Source organism: Dreissena polymorpha, chromosome 8 (assembly GCF_020536995.1).
Source record: "Dreissena polymorpha isolate Duluth1 chromosome 8, UMN_Dpol_1.0, whole genome shotgun sequence".
Classification (NCBI taxonomy): domain Eukaryota; kingdom Metazoa; phylum Mollusca; class Bivalvia; order Myida; family Dreissenidae; genus Dreissena; species Dreissena polymorpha.
This window is the reverse complement of record NC_068362.1, coordinates 57,697,564-57,720,435: the sequence shown is the minus strand read 5'-3', so window position 1 is coordinate 57,720,435 and position 22,872 is coordinate 57,697,564. Positions and strand designations below refer to the sequence as shown.

General features: G+C 36.5%; 1 protein-coding gene across 1 annotated transcript in view; it reads right to left on the bottom strand.

Annotated features, from left to right (window-relative positions):
* Positions 1–362: 362 nt before the first annotated feature.
* LOC127840555 (uncharacterized) overlaps positions 363–22,872 on the bottom strand; it is a 34,868-nt gene continuing 12,358 nt past the window's right edge. Inside the window, exons 8-15 of the mRNA XM_052368967.1 lie at positions 16,804–16,954; positions 15,375–15,485; positions 10,357–10,387; positions 7,241–7,366; positions 4,318–4,409; positions 3,369–3,462; positions 2,636–2,843; positions 363–557 (exon numbers count right to left, since the gene is read on the bottom strand). Coding sequence (XP_052224927.1) covers positions 509–557; positions 2,636–2,843; positions 3,369–3,462; positions 4,318–4,409; positions 7,241–7,366; positions 10,357–10,387; positions 15,375–15,485; positions 16,804–16,954 — 862 coding nt within the window. The 3' untranslated portion in view covers positions 363–508. The remainder of the gene's footprint in view (positions 558–2,635; positions 2,844–3,368; positions 3,463–4,317; positions 4,410–7,240; positions 7,367–10,356; positions 10,388–15,374; positions 15,486–16,803; positions 16,955–22,872) is intronic.

Genomic DNA, 22,872 nt, shown 5'->3' with positions numbered 1-22,872 from the left:
ATATCATACGAACTTTAAAGGTCACTATAATAACTCAAAACACAATTCATTTGAACTTTAGAGGTCACTATAATTACTTAAAACACGATGTCATATGAACTTTAGAGGTCACTATAATAACTCAAAACACAATGTCATATTCACTTTAGAGGTCTATTTAATGACTCAAAACACTCTTCCATATGACCCTTTGAGGTCACTATTTGGCTAAAAAAATCAATTCCATATGAACTTTAGAGGTTACTATAATTACTTAAAACACAATGTCAAATGAACTTTAGAGGTCACTATAATAACTCAAAACACAATGCCATATGAACTTTAGAGGTAACTTTAATAACTGAAAATACAATCTTATTTGAACTTTTAAGGTCACTATAATTACTCAAAACACAATGTCATATGAACTTTAGAGGTCGCTATAATAACTCAAAACACAATGTCATTTGAACTTTAGAAGAAACTCTCAAGACAAAAATCATAATTTCAAATGAAGCACAATCAAGTTTCATTGGTCGATCACATAACCTTCATTAGGCCCCAGCTCATCAAAGGTCCTGAAATGAAATGGCATACAGTATTAATAAGATTTTTTTATAATATGAGACGCGTTCTGGTAAAACTGAACTTACTTCATGTGCTTAAAGTGTCATCTCAGATTAGCCTGTGCAGTCCGCACAGACTAATCAAGGACGACACTTAACGCCTAAACTGGATTTTTACTGAGAAGAGACTTTCTTTAAACGAATAATTTCATAAAAGCGGGAAGTGTCGACCCCAATAAGCCTGTGCGGACTGCACAGGCTAATCTTGGACGACGCTTTACGCAAATGCATAAATCCCCTTTATACAGAGCACGACCCAAGTGATAATTTGTACAGGCGACAAGTTCTGCTGCGAGATCAACCTTCCATTAAGAGCAGTTTCTCTGGATTATTTTAATTGAATTGTGACATGATTCTACTATATTAACCCATTAATGTCTAGTAGACTCTCCCATCCTTCTAAATTGGATCAATTTATTTCCAAAATTAGGGATGTCTGGTATACTTTTTTCTATATTTAGAATATTTCTTACAGAAATTCCTTTCAGCAAACAGCGCAGACCCAGATGAGACGCCGCATTATGCGGCGTCTCATCTGGGTCTACGCTGTTTGCAACGTCCTTTTTTCAGGACGCTAGGCATAAATGGGTTAATGGAATTAATCACTTTAAAAATAGTTGTGCCTACATATTTTTATGATCTTGTTGATATTTATGTATAATAGTATTGTTTGTTTTTACACGTGTTCATTTTATTTTCAAAGACAACTTATAAGATTTATTTTGATATATGTTTTGATACTTTACGAGTTTTCTTTTTAAACAAATCATTGTATTTCAAAGCCACGGTATTCATTGAATGCACGCACCGGGTCAGTAACGTAGATACGTCAAGGTCTATGTACCGGTATAGAACGGAATAGAAAGTTTCGGGATGAAATTGGTGGGATGTGAAAAACGCGAAAAAAAATAAAGTAAACGCAATTTAACCCATTTGTGCCTAGTGGACTCTCTCACCCTTCTAAATTGGATCAATATATTTCCAAAATTAGTGATTTCTAGTTTCTTATTTCTATATTTAGAATATTTCTAACAGAAATTCCTTTAAGCAAACAGCGCAGACCCTGATGAGACACCGCATGAGGCGGCGTCTCATCTGGGTCTACACTGTTTGCCAAGGCCTTTTTTCTAGACGCTAGGCATAAATGGGTTAAACAAAACAAAAGAGTACAGCCATAACATCGCACCATTTTTTTCACAAAAGAAAAATCGCGTTTCATGTTGTTGTTTTTTAAATTGCTAATAACTAGGGATGGCGGAATCTGTAAAACAAGTTATTAAAAAAGGCCTGGGTCCGTTTTCTTCTAAACAATTCTTAGACATACGTCTTAGAATGAAGAATATTCTTTAAGCTATAATGTTCTACATCTTCTTTATTTTTGAGTCCGACTTGACATGTGGCACCTCATGTTACATTATTCTTCACATAAACTGGTGTGCCTATGACATAAGAACCAGTGATAGGTTGCATCTATTCAAACGTTGAAGTAGGACTCCTAGGGTTTAAGTCTTATCTTGAGACTTGAGTCTAAGAATGGGTTTGTTAGTATCGACAGACCGACCGACAGACAGACCGACCGACCGACAGACAGACAAACGGACGGACGAACGGACAGACAGACAGACAGACAGACAGACAGACAGACAGACAGACAGACAGACAGACAGACAGACAGACAGACAGACAGAAAGACAGACAGACAGACAGACAGACACACAGACAGACAGACAGACAGACAGACAGAGATTCAGACAGACAGACAGACAGACAAGACAGACAGACAGACAGACAGACAGACAGACAGACAGACAGACAGACAGACAGACAGACAGACAGACAGACAGACAGACAGACAGACAGACAGACAGACAGACAGACAGACAGACAGACAGACAGACAGACAGACAGACAATGACATGCAGACAAATAGACAGAGAGACAGACAGACAGAGAGACAGGCAGGCAGGAAGGGCCAATCTAGTATTCCCCTACAATCTCGGACAATATAACACAAGTCCAGTAGAGCTTACGGAGATAACCGTTGACATATGGACTTGAATGCCACAGAACACGACTTAGATATGAAGTGCCCATGCTTCAGAACGACGAGACATGAATCCGTGGAACTCATATTAGTGTGACCATTGTTCCAGTTGTTGTAGACTATATTGGTCTTGCTGCCGACCCATTCAAATCTTCGTGAAGTTGGGTTGTATCTGCCGCCTGTGAAATAGTCCACTGCAAAATAAAAACAAAGAGCTTAGGTCTATACTCTTGAACTAAAACATAAAAATAGTTGTACACTATTTTGTGCGTGTATGTGTCGAGTGTACAGTGGTTTCCTACACAAAACATGTACAATTAAGAAATAGTGTCGCCTGTTGTATTAAGTAAAATACTGAAATAGTCTGCGTAGTTTAATCCATATAATAGTGCAATCACACACTGAATCAATGCGTCTGGTACATTAATATTTGTGTGCACACTTATGAAGACAAGCAGAATGCAGCGTTCTGGGTACACTTGTGTTAAGTTTCGTTCCAGATAAACCTGTGCAGCCTGCGCATAATGGACACTTCCCACTTTTTTCATTTAGATGAAGGCTCTCTGGAACCGGAAATCAAGTTAAAGCACAATATGTCGTCCCTCATAAGGCTGTGCGGACTGCACGGTCTATTCTGGGCGAGACATAACCCACATGCATTAAGCCCAGTTTTCCCACAACGAGGCTTTCATGATCCGAACACATGCTTTTCCACGTACCAGTATCGTTAGACTGTAGAAGGCTGACAAAAAACTCCGTTTTGCCAATTTCATCTATCTCAACAAGTGTTCCATGCCACGATCTGCATGCGTCCTGTAACAAATAAATAACACACATATTGATTAGAGCAGTACGCACAGGCTAATTTGGGAAGACACTTTCCGCCAAAATTAAAGTTTCCGTTATAAGACAACAAAAAAATTAAGAACAATTCTATACAAGCAGAAATTGTCATCCCGGATCAGCCAGTGCAGTCAGCGGCTCAATTACAATAACATGTATTAGTCTTTCATCCGACCGAGCATATGACCATTTTCAATATCACCATAGTAATTTAAACAGTTTAATCATTAACCACCACAACTTCACGCTTTTGTTGTATTTTTCGTTTAACCCATTTATGCCTAGTGGACTCTCCCATCATTCTAAATGGGATCAATTTATTTCCAAAATTAGGGATGTCTGGTATACTTATTTCTATATTTAGAATGTTTCTTACAGAAATTCCTTGAAACAAACTGCGCAGACCCTGATGAGACGCCGCATCATGCGGCGTCTCATCTGGGTCTACGCTGTTTGCCAAGGCCTTTTTTTCTAGACGCTTGATATAGATGGGTTAAAGGAAGTCCCTTCTTGACGACAATCCAGTGTCTGCGGAAAGTGTCTTCCCTAATTAGCTTTGCGGGCCGCTGTATTTAATATTGACGTTTTTTATTTCTAACAGGACGAATGCAAATCGTTAACGCTTGCACTTCGCACATGCTAATCGGGGACGACACTTTCCGCACTTTTAAAGAAAGACTCTTCTTGACCAATATCCAGTTTAGGCGGAAAGTGTCGTCCGTCATTAGCTTGTGCGAACTGCACAGGCTTAACTGGGACGACACTTTACGCACATGTATTTAACCCCATTTCTCAGTACGCAACACATTTCATATTAAAACTCACCAGCGCCGGCTGCCAGAGGAGCAGATCATGGTTGATGTAAAAGCATAGGTAGCCGTACTGTAGCCAGCCGCTTGCACACTTGATCTTTTTAACTGGAATATGAGCCTTGTTCTAAGAAAACTGGGCTTATGCATGTGCGTAAAGTGTCGTGCCAGATTAGCCTGTGCAGTCCGCACAGGCTAATCAGGGACGACACTTTTCGCCTAAACTTGATTTTCGGTAAGGAAGGACTTCCTTGAAACTTAAAATACCATAAAAGCGGAGAGTGTCGTCCCTGATTAGCCTGTGTGGACTGCACAGGCTAATCTGGGACGACACTTTACGCACATGCATTATGCCCATTTTTCTCAAAACACGACTCATATAAACGTGAGCAGCGCTCTGTGAAAACGGGACTCTATGCATGTACGTAAAGTTTCGTCCAAGACAAGCATGTACAGTCTAAGTAGGGACGAGACTTTACGCCTTTAATGGAAGTTTTCAGTTTTCCCTTTAAAGGAAGTTCCTTCTTACCGAAAATAAAGTTTTGGCGGAAATTTTCGTCCCTGATTAGCCTGTGCGATTTGCAAAGGATAAAATTGGGAAGACACTTAACGCACATTTAGTAAGTCCCGTTTTGCCAGAGCGAGGCCCAAATATTAAAAATACTACAAATTGATGAAAGTTATCAATGGCAGCGTACTTCGATCGCTATGGTAAGTATTATTACTTGAAAATCAAACCTAGACATCAGACATTATAACGTTTGAAAGCGCCCAGATATTCCACCATTATAGCCGTTAATTTGAAATCGTACCGATTCAGTTTGACGTTTTCAAACCATTTTAAATCAACACGAATTTGCTGCATGTTGAACAATAAACAGTAGCAGCGCTCTCTTTTAACTTATCACACACATTGTACATACATTCCTGTCGCGCTCTGTGAAAACGGGACTAAATGCATGTGCGTAACGTGTTGTCCCAGCTCAGCCTGTGAAAGTTGCACGGGCTTACCAGGAACGATAATGTTTGATGTAATCGATTTTCGTTTAATGGAAGTCTCTTCTAATCGAAAATCAAGTCTAGGCGGAAGGTGTCGTCCCTGATAAGACAGTGCGGACTCCCCAGGCAAATCGGACACTAAACTGTATGCATATACGTTAAGCCCCGTTTTCCAAGAGCGAGGCTCGCTCTTACTTCATTGATATTTGTCGGGCAATTATAACGTGTTTGGTTCCCAGATAAGGCTTGAACAATCGAAACCTAATGTTGCGAACTAGTTATCCTATAATTAAAAAACATAACATATGGTTGCTGTTCTGCATAAACTGGTCACAGTCAACATTTTACTTTCTTTTAAGTGACCGTCACACTAAGACCACTCAGCTGCCAACAATTATATTACTGAAATACATGGATGCTACCCGATGCTGCGCTTTTCGATGGTTCCTTGTCTTAAAAAAAGGGAAATACCTGCCTGAACAGTCACTGGAGGAGACGGATATGACCATTTGCATGTTTCCAACCTTAAGGGATATCGTATGTAAAGTTAAATCTAATTCGGGTCATATGTTGCTATAATCTGATGCAGAAATATAAAATTCATCAGTAGATGTCATATTACTATTCAAAAGGCAATTAGTGTCTGAAGATTAATTGGACCAAAACAACATGAAAATATTCGCATTGCCACTTATTTCGACTGGCTCGCATGAATTGTCATAAAATTCACATCGTTAGCGTCCCAGATCGGAAAAAGATTTTTTTAAGGCAATACCGCTCGAAAAAAAAATCAATGGAGCGGTATAACCCAACACTATTAACCTAGTTATGCCTAGTCGACTCTCCATTCTTTCTAAATTGGATCAATTTATTTCCAAAATAAGGGATGTCTAGTATACTTATTTCTATATTTAGAATATTTCTTACAGAAATTCCATTAAGCAAACAGCGCAGATCCTGATGAGACGCCGCATCGTGCGGCGTCTCATCTGGGTCTACGCTGTTTGCCAAGGCCTTTTTATTAGACACTAGGCATAAATGGGTTAAGAAAGCATTTGTTTTGCTAACGAGGTGGTCATAAGTACGGTTTAAATATCCTAACCAAAAATATTGAAAAAAATCTGTTATTTTTTTAAAGTTTCAGCATTATAGCAACGCAGCTGTTTCATTTCCAGGCATCACACGTAAAAAATCCCAACCAAAATATAGACGGGTGCTATTTCACATGCTGGTTAACATGTTGGTTCAGTTTAGGCCAAAAAGCAGCAATACATTTTGAGACACAAGCGACACAAGCGAAATATGGTAGCGTGCAAGGTCACGATATGTTTACAAAGCATCGGTCCTTTCGCACCAATACTCTTTGAGTAACGCGCAACACAAAATAATGAAGCGAATGGACTAACGGATCTACGGACTAGAGCGAATGTATATGCCACCACCCGAACCAAGTCATAAAGTAGGGGAATATTTTGTCTGCCAAAATATCGATTCGAACGCTCGTAAATTACATGTACCATCAAATAAGCAAAATGTCAGTAAGGACATCGTGCGCATTGCTGGGAAGCAACTTTACGTTCAAACGTGTAATGGTTGTTTATATGAGTCGCGTTCTCAGAAAACTGGGCATAATGCATGTGCATAAAGTGTTGTCCCAGATTAGCCTGTGCAGTCCGCACAGGCTAATCAGGGACGACACTTTCCGCATAAACTTGATTTTCAGTATGGATGGACTTCCTTGAAACTAAAAATACCATAAAAGCGAAAAGTGACGTCCCTGATTAGTCTGTGCGGACTGCACAGTCTAATCTAGGACGACACTTTACGCACATGCATTTTGACCAGTTTTCTCTGAACGCGACTCATATAATTCATAGGAATCAGTCCAATCTGAGCAAGCTATAGCATTGTGTATACCGATAGTTGTACTGATAACTCACAAGGGACGCAGGAATTGTTCGAGAGGCGAAAGGCACGACGACACTCGCACCTATGGCAATTGCATAATGTATTTGCTGTGAGGCAGTCTTCATCACTAAAACAATGGCCGCCAAGCTCACCGAGATCTGAAGTAAAATAGAAGCCTCATTCTGGGATAACTGGGTTGATTCGTGCGCGTAATGTTACGTCCCAGATTAGTGTGTGCAGTCCGCACATGCAATCAGGGAAGACACCTTTCCGCCTTTACTTTCCTCAAACAGGAAATACATGAAAGTGGAAAGTGTCGACCCTGACTTGCCTGTACGGACTGCACGGGCAGAGCTGGGACAAGACATTTCGCTCATGAATTAAGTCCAATTTTCACAGCGCGTGGCTCAATAGTATAAAAAAACATGGGTGCAAATCATCAAAACATCAAAGGGCGCTATGATACATTTTCGAAGAATTATAGCATATTTTATGTTAAATTTAAGATTTGCCTCGAACAACCCATAATTTAACATGATTATATGTCATTAAAAAGACAAAGTTAATTACTTACATCAAGTAACATGATTGTTCTAAAATACTTAAGTCAATAAAATAAGACATGAAAATTGAAAGTAAACCTTAAGCATGCTAATGGCTTTGTGCAAAACACACATTATATATACAGAGAAACATAACCATCTTTAGCTAGTTTAAGTTCGGTTGCGTTGCAAAAAAATATGCATTATAATTACGGCGGGTAGAATTAACAAACGTTTGAATAAGAGGGGCTCTAAAGAAAAAACAGCAGAAAACTAATAGTAATAGATGCCGAAAACTACGACAAAACTTTTAATGGTATTGAGTATTGACAACAACACTAGACGGTCAATTGCTTTCTGGAAGTACTTTGTCAATCCAGCAATGATAAATAAAATATGCTTGAGCACCATTGAACTTTTTTCTAACCTAAGAAATCGTCAGTTAATGAGAAAGACTGATGCATACTCGTGCAAGAAAATGTATTTTTGATTGTAAAACAAGTATAACTAAAAAGCATATTATGACATAACCTTTGTAGACTCAATTTGCATATTATTAAGAAAACAATGATTTCAGAAACCTTCAAACATGTTTAAATTAAATCAGATGTCAGTCACTAATAAAATTAAAGAAATCTAAGTCGTTATAAAACATATTTAGGCAGTTTAAAATAATTTCTTTCATAAGACATTTTACGAAAAAAGTAAAATTCAAAATATTATGATCTACAAATCTATTTAGAAACATTTATTTTTTCTATTCAAAATAAGTATCACTGAGGAAGATTTTATACCCTACACTGGTACCATGTGAATTGTTTTACAATATATTCAAACACTTCAATATATTCAAACACTTCAATCTAAAATGCTGTTATATCCTAAATTATAATAATTTCAGCATCTTTGAGATATTAACCATGAAATTTAAAGTCGCTTCACATTTGGCAAAAAAATACCACAACACAGCACTTAGTAAAGTCACTCAACCCGTTTCGAATTCGCATATTATTGATCTAACAAGACTGTTAAATCAAACTGATAATAAGCGTATGCCTGATTCAACTGGCCCAAGGCTCATGACCTTAAGTTGTTTCTAATCACTAAATTACTGACCTAATAAGGATAGTATTTTACTAAAAATGATTTTTAAGGTGATTCCTTTTTAGGGCCCAATCTGCATTAATTGAAAATTTGAAATTTATTTTGAACACACAATTATTCATTGAAAGGAATGACACTCTGTTTCATATTTTAGAAATGTGTGGAAGATTCAAAGAATTTATAATCAAACTCTTTCTTTAAGACAAAATCACAATTTCAGAAATCCTACGGAGCAAGAATCATTGTTTGGCAAATATAGATGCCACTGATTTGTATAGCTTGTATATCTGACACAAGGTCAAGGTCAACCAAAATTAGATGATAGATAGTGGCCATATGTAATAATTGTACTTATTTTACTTACAATATATTTTATATTAATACAAAAACGTTCAAGATAAAAGTCCACGCGCTGCTGAATGATGTACATTGGCCATAAGCAACATATTCGTAAGTACGCAAGTCTTGCACATTTGGATAAAATAGAAAATAGAGTTAACCAACAAATAACCCAATTCAAGTATTGTTTATCCGTAAGAATGTCGAAGTCGCAAGGTGAAATAGATGAACAAGGAATTGCCATAAGCTACAAACATGTAAGCATGAAAAATGTGTAGCAATCGGTGTTGGGGCTCCACAAAACGTTGACTTGACTACATGCCTTCACCGTCAAGATGCCAAAGTTATCAAAAATATAAGTGAGGCGCGCTCTGAGAATATGGGTTTTTATGTATGTGCGTTGAATGTCATCCCATATAACCCTGTGTAGTCCGTACATGCAAATCAGGGGCGACATTTTTCGCTTTCATTGTATTTTTCGTTTATAGATAGACCCATCTTGCCGAACATCCAGTTTAAGCGGAAAATGTCGTCCCTGAGCATTAGCCTTTGCGGACTGCACAATCTAATCCAGGAGGGCACTTTACACACATGCATTGAAGGGGCCTTTTCACAGATTTGGGCATATTTTGAAGTTTGTCATTAAATGCTTTATATTGATAAATGTAAACATTGGATCTTAAAAGCTCCAGTAAAATATCAAGAATAAAATTTAAAAAAGGAACAAAAAGTAGCCGGTACCAGGGCTCGAACCAGTGATCCCCGGGGTCCTGGAGTTAGTCTGAAGTAAAAACGCATTAGCCCTCTTGGCTATTCCGCCGGATATACACAGTTTAAGTATTTTATACCTTATATAAGTAATCTTCGTAGTTTCGTAAATTTAAACGACAACAACAGAATTATTCAATCGTTTCGCGTTGCAACGCTTTATAATTTTTAGGTTTTCAAATCGTCAAAAGATACATATAATGGCTATATTGGACTATGGTAAATGTTCAGTAAAACTGTTTCCTCACAAATATCATAACTAAAACGAAAATTTGCAAATCCGAAACAACATATTTCAATTTTGTCAATTTACCAAACCGTGAAAAGATCCCTTTAAACCCCTTTTTCACAGAGTGAGGCGTTAGGCATGTAGAAATTGACATTTTATACATTACCTTCCCACTCGCACCATCCTTTTCTGCAAATCTGAAACAAATATGATACGTTGTTATTGATATTTTTTTTAAACATCCTCATTTGTTACTTTAGTTGACATTTTCTTGGTTACAAGAAATTCAAATGAGTGCTACTTTTCATCTGATTATGGCTCTAAATTCAATATAGCAAGAACATGATAAATAAAAATTACACCTTAAAGGGGCCTTTTCACAGATTTTGGCATTTTTTAATTCATTCATTAAATGCTTTATATTGATAAATGTAAACATTGGATCGTAAAGGCTTCAGTAAAAAATAAAGAATAAAATTGAAAAAAGGAAAAGAACATTGCCCGGACCAGGTTTCGAACCAGTGACCCCTGGAGTCCTGCCAGAGTCCTGAAGTAAAAACGCTTTAGCCTACTGAGCTATTCCGCCGAGTACACATACCTGACGTATTTTCTACCTTATATAAGCAATCTTCGTAGTTTCACAAAATTTAACGACAAAAACAGAACTCTCCAAATTATTCAATCGTTTCGCGTTGCAACGCTTTATAATTTTTAGGTTTTAAAATCGTCAAAAGATGCATATAATTGCTATATTAGACCATGGTAAATGTTCAGTATTACTGTTTCCTCACAAATATCATAACAAAAACGAAAATTTGCGAATCTGAAACAACTTTTTTCAATTTTGTCAATTTACCAAAGCGTGAAAAATAACGAGAGAACTTAATGTAAATAAACCAAATGTCTACGACTCACTAAGGAGTGTTCTTAGTCTTCATATAATAAGGTTATGGTAAACCAATTATACCCCTCAACTGACAAGGAACTTTTGTCTAAATAAACCAATAGTACGGTCAACCAGTAATACCACTTAACTCAGGAGAGTCCAAAGTCTACACAAAACAAGAATATGGTCAACAGCGTCTTATCTGAAAGGACTCATAAGTCTAAATAAACCAATCGTTCGGTAAACAAGAACTACCGTTTATCTGACGAGAGTAATTGGTCTTTATAAGACAAGGGCATTGATTGCGTCCGCTAGTCTGAATCCTACGTCTAAAATAATAAAGTGAACGACTTCAAACACTCATCTGACGAGACACATTCATCTAAATATAAATATTCACAAGAAAACGAATGCGTCTGCTCCACTGACGAGAATTCTAAGTCTTAGTATGAACCGATATATGGTCAACAAGTGCTTGCGTTCGCTTATTCAACAAGACTCATTATTCTTTATGACGAAAATACAAGTTAAAGCAACGGATGCTACCACTTATTTGATGAGAGTGTGATATATGGATATAACAAGAGCATTACCAACGACAGCTACCGCTCATCAAGCGATAATCCTCAGTCTGAATATAACAAGAGCATTACCAACGACAGCTACCGCTCATTAGCGATAATCCTCAGTCTGAATATAACAAGAGCATTACCAACGACAGCTACCGCTCATCTAGCGGTAATCCTCAGTCGGAATATAACAAGAGCATTACCAACGACAGCTACCGCTCATCTAGCGATAATCCTCAGTCTGAATATAACAAGAGCATTACCAACGACAGCTACCGCTCATTAGCGACAATCCTCAGTCTGAATATAACAAGAGCATTACCAACGACAGCTACCGCTAATTAGCGACAATCCTCAGTCTGGATATAACAAGAGCATTACCAACGACAGCTACCGCTCATTAGCGAAAATCCTCAGTCTGGATATAACAAGAGCATTACCAACGACAGCTACCGCTCATTTAGCGACAATCCTCAGTCTGGATATAACAAGAGCATTACCAACGACAGCTACCGCTCATTAGCGACAGTCCTCAGTCTGGATATAACAAGAGCATGACCAACGACAGCTACCGCTCATTTAGCGACAATCCTCAGTCTGGATATAACAAGAGCATTACCAACGACAGCTACCGCTCATTAGCGACAGTCCTCAGTCTGGATATAACAAGAGCATTACCAACGACAGCTACCGCTCATTAGCGACAGTCCTCAGTCTGGATATAAAAAGAGCATTACCAACGACAGCTACCGCTCATTTAGCGACAATCCTCAGTCTGGATATAACAAGAGCATGACCAACGACAGCTACCGCTCATTAGCGACAGTCCTCAGTCTGGATATAACAAGAGCATGACCAATGGTCAACGAGTCCTTCCTCTTAGCATAACAAGAGATTTTCTAAAAGGTGCTAATTTTCATGTGACGATAATCCCAAATCTGGAGATCACAAAAGCATGGACAAACAGTGCTACTTCTAATTTGATGTTAGTTCTTAGTCAAACTAAAACAATAGCATTGCAAACGAGTGCTAACTCTACCGCTCATATGGAAATTGTATTTTGTCAAAATATAAAAAGAATATGATAAACAGATGCTACCACTTAGCTGCCAAAATAACTTAGTCCACATATACCAAAAGAGTGGTCAATAAGTGTTTTGCTTATCAGAAGTTATTTCTTAGTCTAAATATACGTAAAGCATGGCCAATAAGTGCTACCGTGTAACTGATAAAGAGTCCTGAGTCTAAATATAACCAGAGCATAGCAAATTAGTGCAACCGCTAAACCGAAGAAAATGATAATTTTAAATATAAAAAAAGAGCATGGAAAAACACTACTTTTGATCAATTAACAGATTCAAAATTTAAAGTAACAAAATAATTAACAACGGGTTCCTCATTTAACCAGGGTCCTATCCTGAACATAAAAAGAGAAGGTCAACAAGTACTACCGCACATCGCAATGCAATCCTTAGTTTAGAAATTACAAGATTTTGATCAACGAGCATTGCAGCTCATCTAAGACTGCTTAGTCTAAACAAAAAAATGAAACGCCAACTTCTCATCTTACTACAAAAAACAAGAGAATGATCAACGATTACTATATTTTATATAAGTTAGATCGTTTCCCTAAATGCAACAAGAGGATCCTAACAATCACTTCCGCGTATCTGACAATAATTCTTAATCTTCACAAAACGAGATTTTGGTCAATGGATTCAACTGTAAATCTGACGCGAGTCCATGTGTCGATACAAAAAAGCCTGTCAAACGAGATCTACCTCTCATCAGACGAGATCTACCTCTCATTTGACGAGATCTACCTCTAATCTGACGAGATCTACCATGCATCTGACGAGATCTACCTCTCATCTGACGAGATCTACCTCTCATCTGACGAGATCTAACCCTCATCTGACGAGATTCTTCATTTTAAATATAACACAATCATGACCACCGTGTACAACCGTACATTTGAAGAAAGTCCTAAGTCAAAATATCAAAAGAGCATGACTAGAGGATACCACAGCTTATCTGAGTCTAAATATGCCAAACGACATCCACCGCTCATTGGACGAGAGTCCATTGTCTAAATATAACAAGAGCAGAGCCAGTGGGTGCTACCACTACTATGTAAACCCATTTATGCCGAGTGGACTCTTCCATCTTTCAAAATTGGATCAATTTATTTCCAAAATAAGGGATGTCTAGTGTATTTATTTCTATATTTAGAATATTTCTTACAGAAATTCCTTTAAGCAAACAGCGCAGACCCTAATGAGACGCCGCATCATGCGGCGTCTAATCTGGGTCTACGCTGTTTGCCAAGGATTTTTTCTAGACGCTAGGCATAAATGGGTTAAGTGTCCGTACCCTAAATATTACAATATCATGACCAACGGGCATTACCGTTAATTTGAAACGCGTCTTAAATAATATAACAAAGCATTGCTAACGATTATAGGTGCACATTTGAAGTGTTAAATATACAAGTGTCGTTTTTAAGACTTTTGTGCGAAAAAAATTTGTAAGTTTACTTTGATAAAAAAAAAATTGCCATATCTAACCACGAAAATCATCTTAAGGGCATGTAATAGACAGTTCATGTATCTGGAATACACGAATGCCTGTTACCTTTGCCGTTTTCAAATGGTGTGTCAGACATCGTGTCCGACAGTTTTCAAATGAGTCGCGTTCTGAGAAAACTGGGCATAATGCATGTGCGTAAGGTGATGTCCCACATAAGCCTGTGCAGTCCGCACAGGATAATCAGGGACGACACTTTCCGCTTTTATGACATTTTTCGTTTAAATGAAGTCTCTTCTTTGCAAAAATCTAATTAAGGCGGAAAGTGTCGTCCCTGATAAGCCTGTGCGGAATCCACAGGCTAATCTGGGACGACACTTTACGCACATGCATTATGCCCAGTTTTCTTATAACACGACACACATGTTTGTCAGATATTCTTTTGTCTGATTTGTCTGACTTTGTTTCGCAAAGTCTGCTTTTTTTGGTGCATATTAATGTTTTTAAACATATATATATAAACTTGATCAAATTTTAAAAAAATGCTTTTAAGAAAAAAAAGCATATCCGACGAGCCCACATACAATCTTTACAATCCCTTTTAGGCAAACCCATTTGTATTAAAACGTTCTCTAGAAATACATTGCGAAGGTATGAAAACAAATTACAGGCAAACAAAATGTATAAATAAAACAAAATACTAAAATGATTGTTCTAATTCAAAATTGTTGTTTAATGAACATTAAGTATAGAGTAATGATTCTGCAAATTCTTGTCATAAAAGCTCATTCCACAAGCCAGAACACAAATACAAAGTTTGCAAGCGTTTTCATGGCTAGTAGATCTCAACATTTCGAGTATAACAAAAACACCCACCGATGTCTATCAAAAACTATTTTTTATTAAACACTTCATTGCAGAAACCATACCTTGAGCTTTTTGAGGACTATAAACAATTGAATAGAATCGATTCTTAAAATATATATTAAAGCATGTATCCTTTGTGTAAAACCCCGGGGAAATGCATTTCGGTAGAATGGTTCTCTGCTAACTACACGTTATATATGTGCCTCGCTCTGTTAAAATAAGGGTTAAATGCATGTTCGTAAAGTGTCGTCACAGATAAGCGTGTGAGATGACATTTTTTGCTCATCCATTAAACCCCATTTTTTAAGAGCGAGCCTCATATTTATAATAACTGACCATTCCTTCCTGTTGCTCGCACCGGGTGTTACTCAGGACAGAGACATAGCGAACATTGTTGTTCCCATCGCTGCACGGGATCCCCACCTTGCACATATACCGCGGGTAAGTCTAGGAAACACTCAGAGCATTTTTCAAAAACAAACTCCACACATTTAATTACAATTGGAAACTTTTCTAACGCAACGCGCAATTTAAGACTTTTCTAACACAACGCTTTGAAAACTGTAATGCTTTTGATTTTAAAAAAGCGCATTTGATCATTTGACTACATAATGTGCAAGCTAACGATACAAGCAATCACTCGTTAAGCACTCGAGTGTATTCGCCTCCATAGCACGTTTCAAAGAACAACTGCTTGGTCCGCGGTGCCTATACCACGTGACTTTAAGATCTGTGTTGGGAGAATAAAGCACGACCCAGATAACGTTTTTAAGAATGTCTTTTAAAATATTTTATCATTTTTAATGGGATAAAGTGGAGAGCCTGCTCATTCGTGTGAGTTTTCTATAGGTATCCTGATTTTTTAAACAAATAAGTACTATTTCAGTAAAGTTCAACCGCGGTTTATCCTATTCAAAATGGTGAAATATTAAAAAAGACATCCTTAAAAATGGTATCTGGGTCGCGCTTTATTATCCCAACACAGACCTTAAAAAGTCACATGGTATAGGCATCGTGTGTTCTAATCAACCGAATGATACAAACTGTGATCCAATAAATATTAATAGAAAGGTCACACACGTGATGACGTTTCTGTCCGAGGCCATGTTTTTAATAAATTTAAATCAAAGGGCAACATATTTACTCGTCAACACTTAGCGGTTTGAATCCAGACCAGAGCCACTGATGTTAAACGTGTCGTATATTGCTAAAAATCCATCAATTATAAGCAAAGCAAAATAAAACTCAAGTTGAATAAGCAGAGAAAGTAATGCATAACATCTAAGGATTTAACATTTTTAGGGCAACCACACAAAGCTTAGATTGATAAAGAAAAAACTATATGTATGCAAAAATGAACCTCATTGAGTAAAAATCCTGAAATAATTTGTTATTATTTGGAAACGAACCCTAAACGACTTCGAAATCAAACTTGATCTGTTTTATTTATGACACATGTATGGTAAACTCATTTTCATAGTGTAAGACTTTCCTGAATGACTGTCCGGAAATGTCTACAACCAATTGATGAAGCAACAGACTCGCAGACCGCTATTAAGCAAACCTTCAAGCTCACTCACCAAAACTATTTATGGTTCGGTTATATTTAGAAATTTATCAATATTAATATTTCATTTGCTGCGTTTGGGTATTTAGTTCATTGTTACTTTTTTACTTTGTTCGTAAAGATACTCATTTCAAAATACAATGCGTTCAAAATGCAATTAGGTTAAACAAAATGAGCATATGTAATTATAGTTACTACCGTTTGGCCACTGTGTCTTGCAGTAAGCCCCATGTTGAGTTTGCACACAGTGTCATATCTATACGGTACCGCCGTTTTGTTTAAAGAAATAAAAGCATCCCACTCGGCACTGGAAAACGAATTCTGAAAGGCACACGAGGAACCAGGCTGCCTGAAAATGGACAGATGCGCAATGTGAAGTGCCCCTCCGGTTAATATCATTAATATCTTTAAAAAAAGGAAGGACCCTTTCAATCGAACATTATTCGGGGCAGTTTATTGACGGCTCATGTCATAATAAAAGAAAATGGAAATTAATTCCCGCACAAAAAGTGTGTGTTTGTGTGTTTGCAAGACACGTATGCTAATATATCTATATTCCGAAGCGTTTGGTTTAAATGGAATCTTTACATTACTTTATCCTTGCTAAGAAAGCACCTTAGCAGTTGGTTTGGTTTAAAATATTAAAGGAAATTTTCACAGATTATGGCATGTATTGAAGTTTGTCATTAAATGCTTTATATTAATAAATGTAAACATTGGATCTAAAAAGCTCCAGTAAAAATCAAGAATAAAAATAAAGAAAGAAAAAAAGTAACCATCAACTAGCCTCGAACCATTGACCCCTGGAGTAAAAGTCTATTTCTCAGACCTCTCGGCCATCCGCGCTCATTCAATGAGTGATGAATTTAATACTCTATACAACAACAGAACTCTCCAAATTATTCAATTCTTTCACGGTTCAACCCTTTATAATTTTCAGTTTTCTCATTCGTCAAAAGATGCATATAATGTATATTTTAGAGAATGGTAAATGTTTAGTATTACTGTTTCCTCACAAATATCATTACTACAACGAAAATTTAAAAATCTGAAAATTTACCGAAACGTAAAGGCATCTTTAATACAGGAAATGAAAGATCGAGTTTTTACGACCACAAATGAATGAATGTATTAATGTATTAATCAACAAATTAATATCTAAATATTTAAAAGAAACAAAAAGAACGTGATACTCGTATAAACACTATGCAAGAGTATTACACATATTCTAGGATTTCTCACATGTGATTGGAATTGGCATTTCACACAATTTGTGTATTACCACATTTGATTGGTGTGAATATTACACATATTTTGTGTATTCCCACATTTGATTGGTATGAATATTACACATGTTTAATGTATTCCCACATTTGATTGAAATGACTAGTACACATGTTTTATGCATTCACACATTTGATTGGTATGAATATTTCACATGTTTGATGTATTCCTATATTTGATTGGTATGAATATTTGCCATGTTTTGTGTATTCCCACATTTGATTGGAATGAATAATACACATATTTTGTGTATTCTTACATTTTATAGGTAAGAATATTACACATGTTTTGTGTATTCTCATATTTGATTGGTATGAATAATACACATATTTTGTGTATTCCCACATTTGATTGGTAGGAATACGACAAATGTTTTGTGTATTCCCACATTTGATTGGTATGAATATTACATATATTTTATGTATTTCCACATTTGATTTGTATGAATATTACACATATTTTGTGTATTCCCATATTTGATAGGTATGAATATTACACATGTTTTGTGTATTCCCACATTTGATTGGTATGAATAATACACAAATTTGTTGTATTCCCACATTTGATTGATAGGAATATTACACATGTTTTGTGTATTCCCACATTTGATTGGTATGAATACGACAAATGTTTTGTGTATTCCCACATTTGATTGGTATGAATATTACACATGTTTTGTGTATTCCCACATTTGATTGGTATGAATGTTACACATGTTTTGTGTATACCCACATTTGATTGGTATAATTTTTACAAGTAGTTAGTGTATTCTCACATTTGATTGGTATACATTTATCATATAGTTAGTGTACTCTCGCATTTGATTGGTATAAATATAACAGGTAGTTTGTTTATTGTCAACTTTGATTTCCCAATGGTAGGAGTAACAGCGATTCAAATATTCAATTAAAAGAAAAAGAATATTAACAGTTGTTACACTGTATAATTAGTATAAGTGTTGGGATTTAAATCCTACGGTGTAACCGATCCTTGGCATACGATTGATTTTCATTTGTGGTGAGTTGATCGGCATGCTCTGTTGCTAGGATAGCGAAATGTTTTAGTTTTGGTGATTTGATTGATACACTTTTATTGAAAATTGGATTGGATTGACAAGAAATGTTCACGAAGCAGACTGCTTTGTTGCTAACCGGTTGTTTTGCTGATTTAGTTGACGACAGAGTGTGAGAAATTAGTCATTACTCATTGTGAGTTGAACTTGGAATACTTTGACCACTGACTTATTCTGCGGATTTCCTTTATCAATTAGCTTATGTACTAGATACTTCCTGAAATTACAATGAAGGTTATTTTATGTTTTTATAAGTGCGTTTGTTTTAAAGTATGTCCACTAATATAAGTGCTTTTAAACTAAATGTAAAACGTTGATGGTTAATGTTTGCTACATAGCACAGCTCTTAAAAGCTTTACGCAGAGAAATAGTACGAACTAAAATTAATCAAAGCGCTGAAGGCACTGAAGATGTTCGCTATTGCATAATTTAACACGCAATTCATTTTTCAAAATCAATCGCAAGTTTGAAATGAACACACGCCATTCAACTTTAAAAAGTGTGTGTCATAGCGCACGGGTCGAGTTTTGTGTGCACTTTTTATCATCCTTATTATTTCATAGAAATAACTAAGACAAAATAAAAACAGCATGCTTTTTTGGAAGTTCTGAAAGCAAAGAAAGTATGATGAAAATGGTAATGAGAACTTAATATAAAGAAAATTTGCAGTCACCATCATATTAAAGGAATATTTTTTCTAATATCAAATGACTATCTCACCAAGAATATAAATTCATAATGAAAGTTCCGTGTACAAAACTTTTGATTTTTGACACCATATACAAATTCAAAATATACAATAATCTTCGTATCTTGTATATGGAGGAATAAAAGTATATAAACATTGCTGTTTATGCTTTACTTGTTACCCGAGCAGTTCACACGGTGTCAACAACGCTAACATAAACATAGGTATAGAGCACTAATGCGCTTTTAGGCGAAGCTGTTTCAGTTTTCATCTTAGTGACTTTAACATAACGCCAACAGACACGCATGAATATTTTCGAATATTTAATAAGCTGATTCGAGATACAACCTCTGAATTTTTGCTACATCACTGCGTATGTGCTCAATTCAAAGGATGTAGCACTGTTCAGTGTAAGGAATTCCGGACTACTCTCTGTATGCTCAAACGACACAAATTGTGGCCCTGTTACAATTACGCGTTACAATCCATCTCGCAGAATTTCAATTTCGCCTCCAAGATGAGAAAACAATCATTAGCGAAATAGTATAGTGTCACGATAAGAGAAAATCGTTTAATTATCATACCACAATGTTTGCCGTACTTGGTCAGCACGTCTGGAAATCATTCCTTAATGCGTCGATAGGCTGCCATTATTAACAAGTTTGCTATTTTGAATTCAATTTTGTATCAAAAAGCATTGTTTTTAAATGTGGGATTTTCAATTCGCAATGAGATTTGTAATGACCCTCGTCATGCGAAAATGGGTCTTATTCCATATGCGCCCATCATATAAATAGCCCACTCAGCTATCCCTCCTTCTGGTAAGGAGAAACATAACATATTGAGTGATTTTAAAGCGAACAGCGTCGCCTATGGCCTGACTGCGCATGAGCACATGTTGGGTTTAACAAACGCTTGCCGAAACGCATAAGACCCATTTTCGCATGACGGCGCTATTGACGTGTGATTTAAATGTGACGAAAGAAAACTGCGTTTAAATCAAATATAAACATACGATATATTTCGATAATGAAGAAAGATACTCATAACAAGGCATATGAGGACACATATGAAGTGCTCTCCCGTAGTATATTTTTTATTTACTCACACTAATGTGTGGTTTGACAATGCTAACACACATTTCATGCGGTGAATATGCAGCTTACACGTGAAAAACACAACACAATAGTTTAACTTTTGTTTAACTGTATTCAATTATTTAGAAAAGTAAATTGCTAACTTTATTTCAAAGTCGGCGTATACGCCGACTACATTTTTAAAAGACATGTATTGTTATAAATATATTTAATATAATATATTTAGTTGTTTTCGGTTTTAGCGATTATAAAGCATTTTCGAGGTTGCCTATAGTATGCCTGAGTAATTGATGAACTCATATCCAACTGTCAATGTATTGAGAACTGTGAATATAAACAAGCTAACCCTTCTACTAAGCTTCTACTATTGCGTTGCTAGCACCCGTAAATACAAAAGATCGCCGCTATGTGTTGAGAACCAAGAACGCTTTCCAGAAATACCCGATGTAGTAGCTTCAACGAGGTTATGAAACAGGTCATTCGTATTATTATTATAAATTATTTGTTATATTCGGGTTAAGCGATTGTGATTTGTTTTAGTCTATCGTATCGCTGAAGTTATTGTTGAACTTATGTTCAACGTTTTATAAATTGAGAATATAAATAAGCGTCAACTTTTTCCCAAATCTCTCAATTTACGACCTGTACTACGTCATTGAGTTGTATGTGAGAGCGTAACCTATTGCGTTGTTATCGCCCGTAGACTTTCCTTTGTTTATCGACAGGCGCATCTATTAATAGCCTCATATCATGAATGCCAAAACACCCGCGAAAAAGAACCACGTGACCAAATAGGACGCTAAACGCAAATACCATGCGACTACGACTTTAATTATGTAAGAACGCTCCGCAATTCCTCTGAAGCCGGGGCCTTGTGATTGCTTTTACGTAAAGAATTGACCTCTAACTGAACTAAGCAAAGGAAACGCAGCACCTAATTGACCCATTCCTTCTATGTGCGAAGGCAGATTGAATTTTACTAATGTATGGTTTGCCTATTATAACACACATTATAATGCGGTAAATATGCGACTAAAAGTAAAAAACACTATAATTAAACTTTTGTTTTTAATTAAGTTATTTAGAAACCAAAATTCCAAACCTTATTTCAAAACAGCAAGACTACATTTTTTAGAGAATATTCTTGTTATATTTAAATGTTTTTTAACAGTTTCAGCGATAATGAATCATTTTTATGTTGTCTATCGTATCCCGGTAATAATTGTTGAACTCGTGGTCAACGTGTTATTAATTGAGACCTGTGAATATAAACAAGCGTAACCTTATACTAGTGCTTAATTCTCACCCGGACTCCCCTTTGTTTATCGCCAGCCTCAGATTTATGAATGAGATGAGCGAAAATACTACGTCACGCAGACGCAGCAGAAAGTGGACTATTTTAATCATTCATAAACAATCTCCTCCGCGACACGTGCAATACGATCATTGTTTTTTTTATTCTTTTCTATAAAACACCATTCGAAACTATTGCATTTAACACGATATTAATATAATGTTTCAATTTGTGAATAAACATAATTGGAGAACTCAAACCTCTAACATAAATTATACAACTCTTTCTTCGCGCGTAGTGTAAGCGGGAATTGGGCTAATCATACCCAGGCCGTATCGACCTGAATTTTACATCAAGCACATTAGACGGTCGCTAAAGCGACCATCTAAAAACAACACGATCCAACGGAAAAATCTGCGTCCACATGCTGCCTGGATAGTTTTCAGGAAAGATAAAAACCATGCCGTATGTGATCAAATATATTAGCTCCATTAAATTTCTATTGTTTGTTTTGAAACCTAAAACTTATTGCATTTGGGCATTTCACAAGAAATCAAAAGTAGGTGGCCAATCGTTTAATATCATAACACTTTTTATGAAATGAACCGCGCTCTGGGTAAAGTGTTTATGCATGTACGTGAAGTGTCATCTCATATTAGCATGTGCAGTCCACACAGGCTAATCAGAGAAGACACTTTCCGCTTGTATTGTATTGTACGATAAAAAAAAATCCATCTTAGGCGGACGTGTCGTCCCAAATAAGCCTGTGCGGACTGCGCAGGTTAATTTGGGACGAGACGTAACGCACTTGCATTGTACACTCTATTCACAG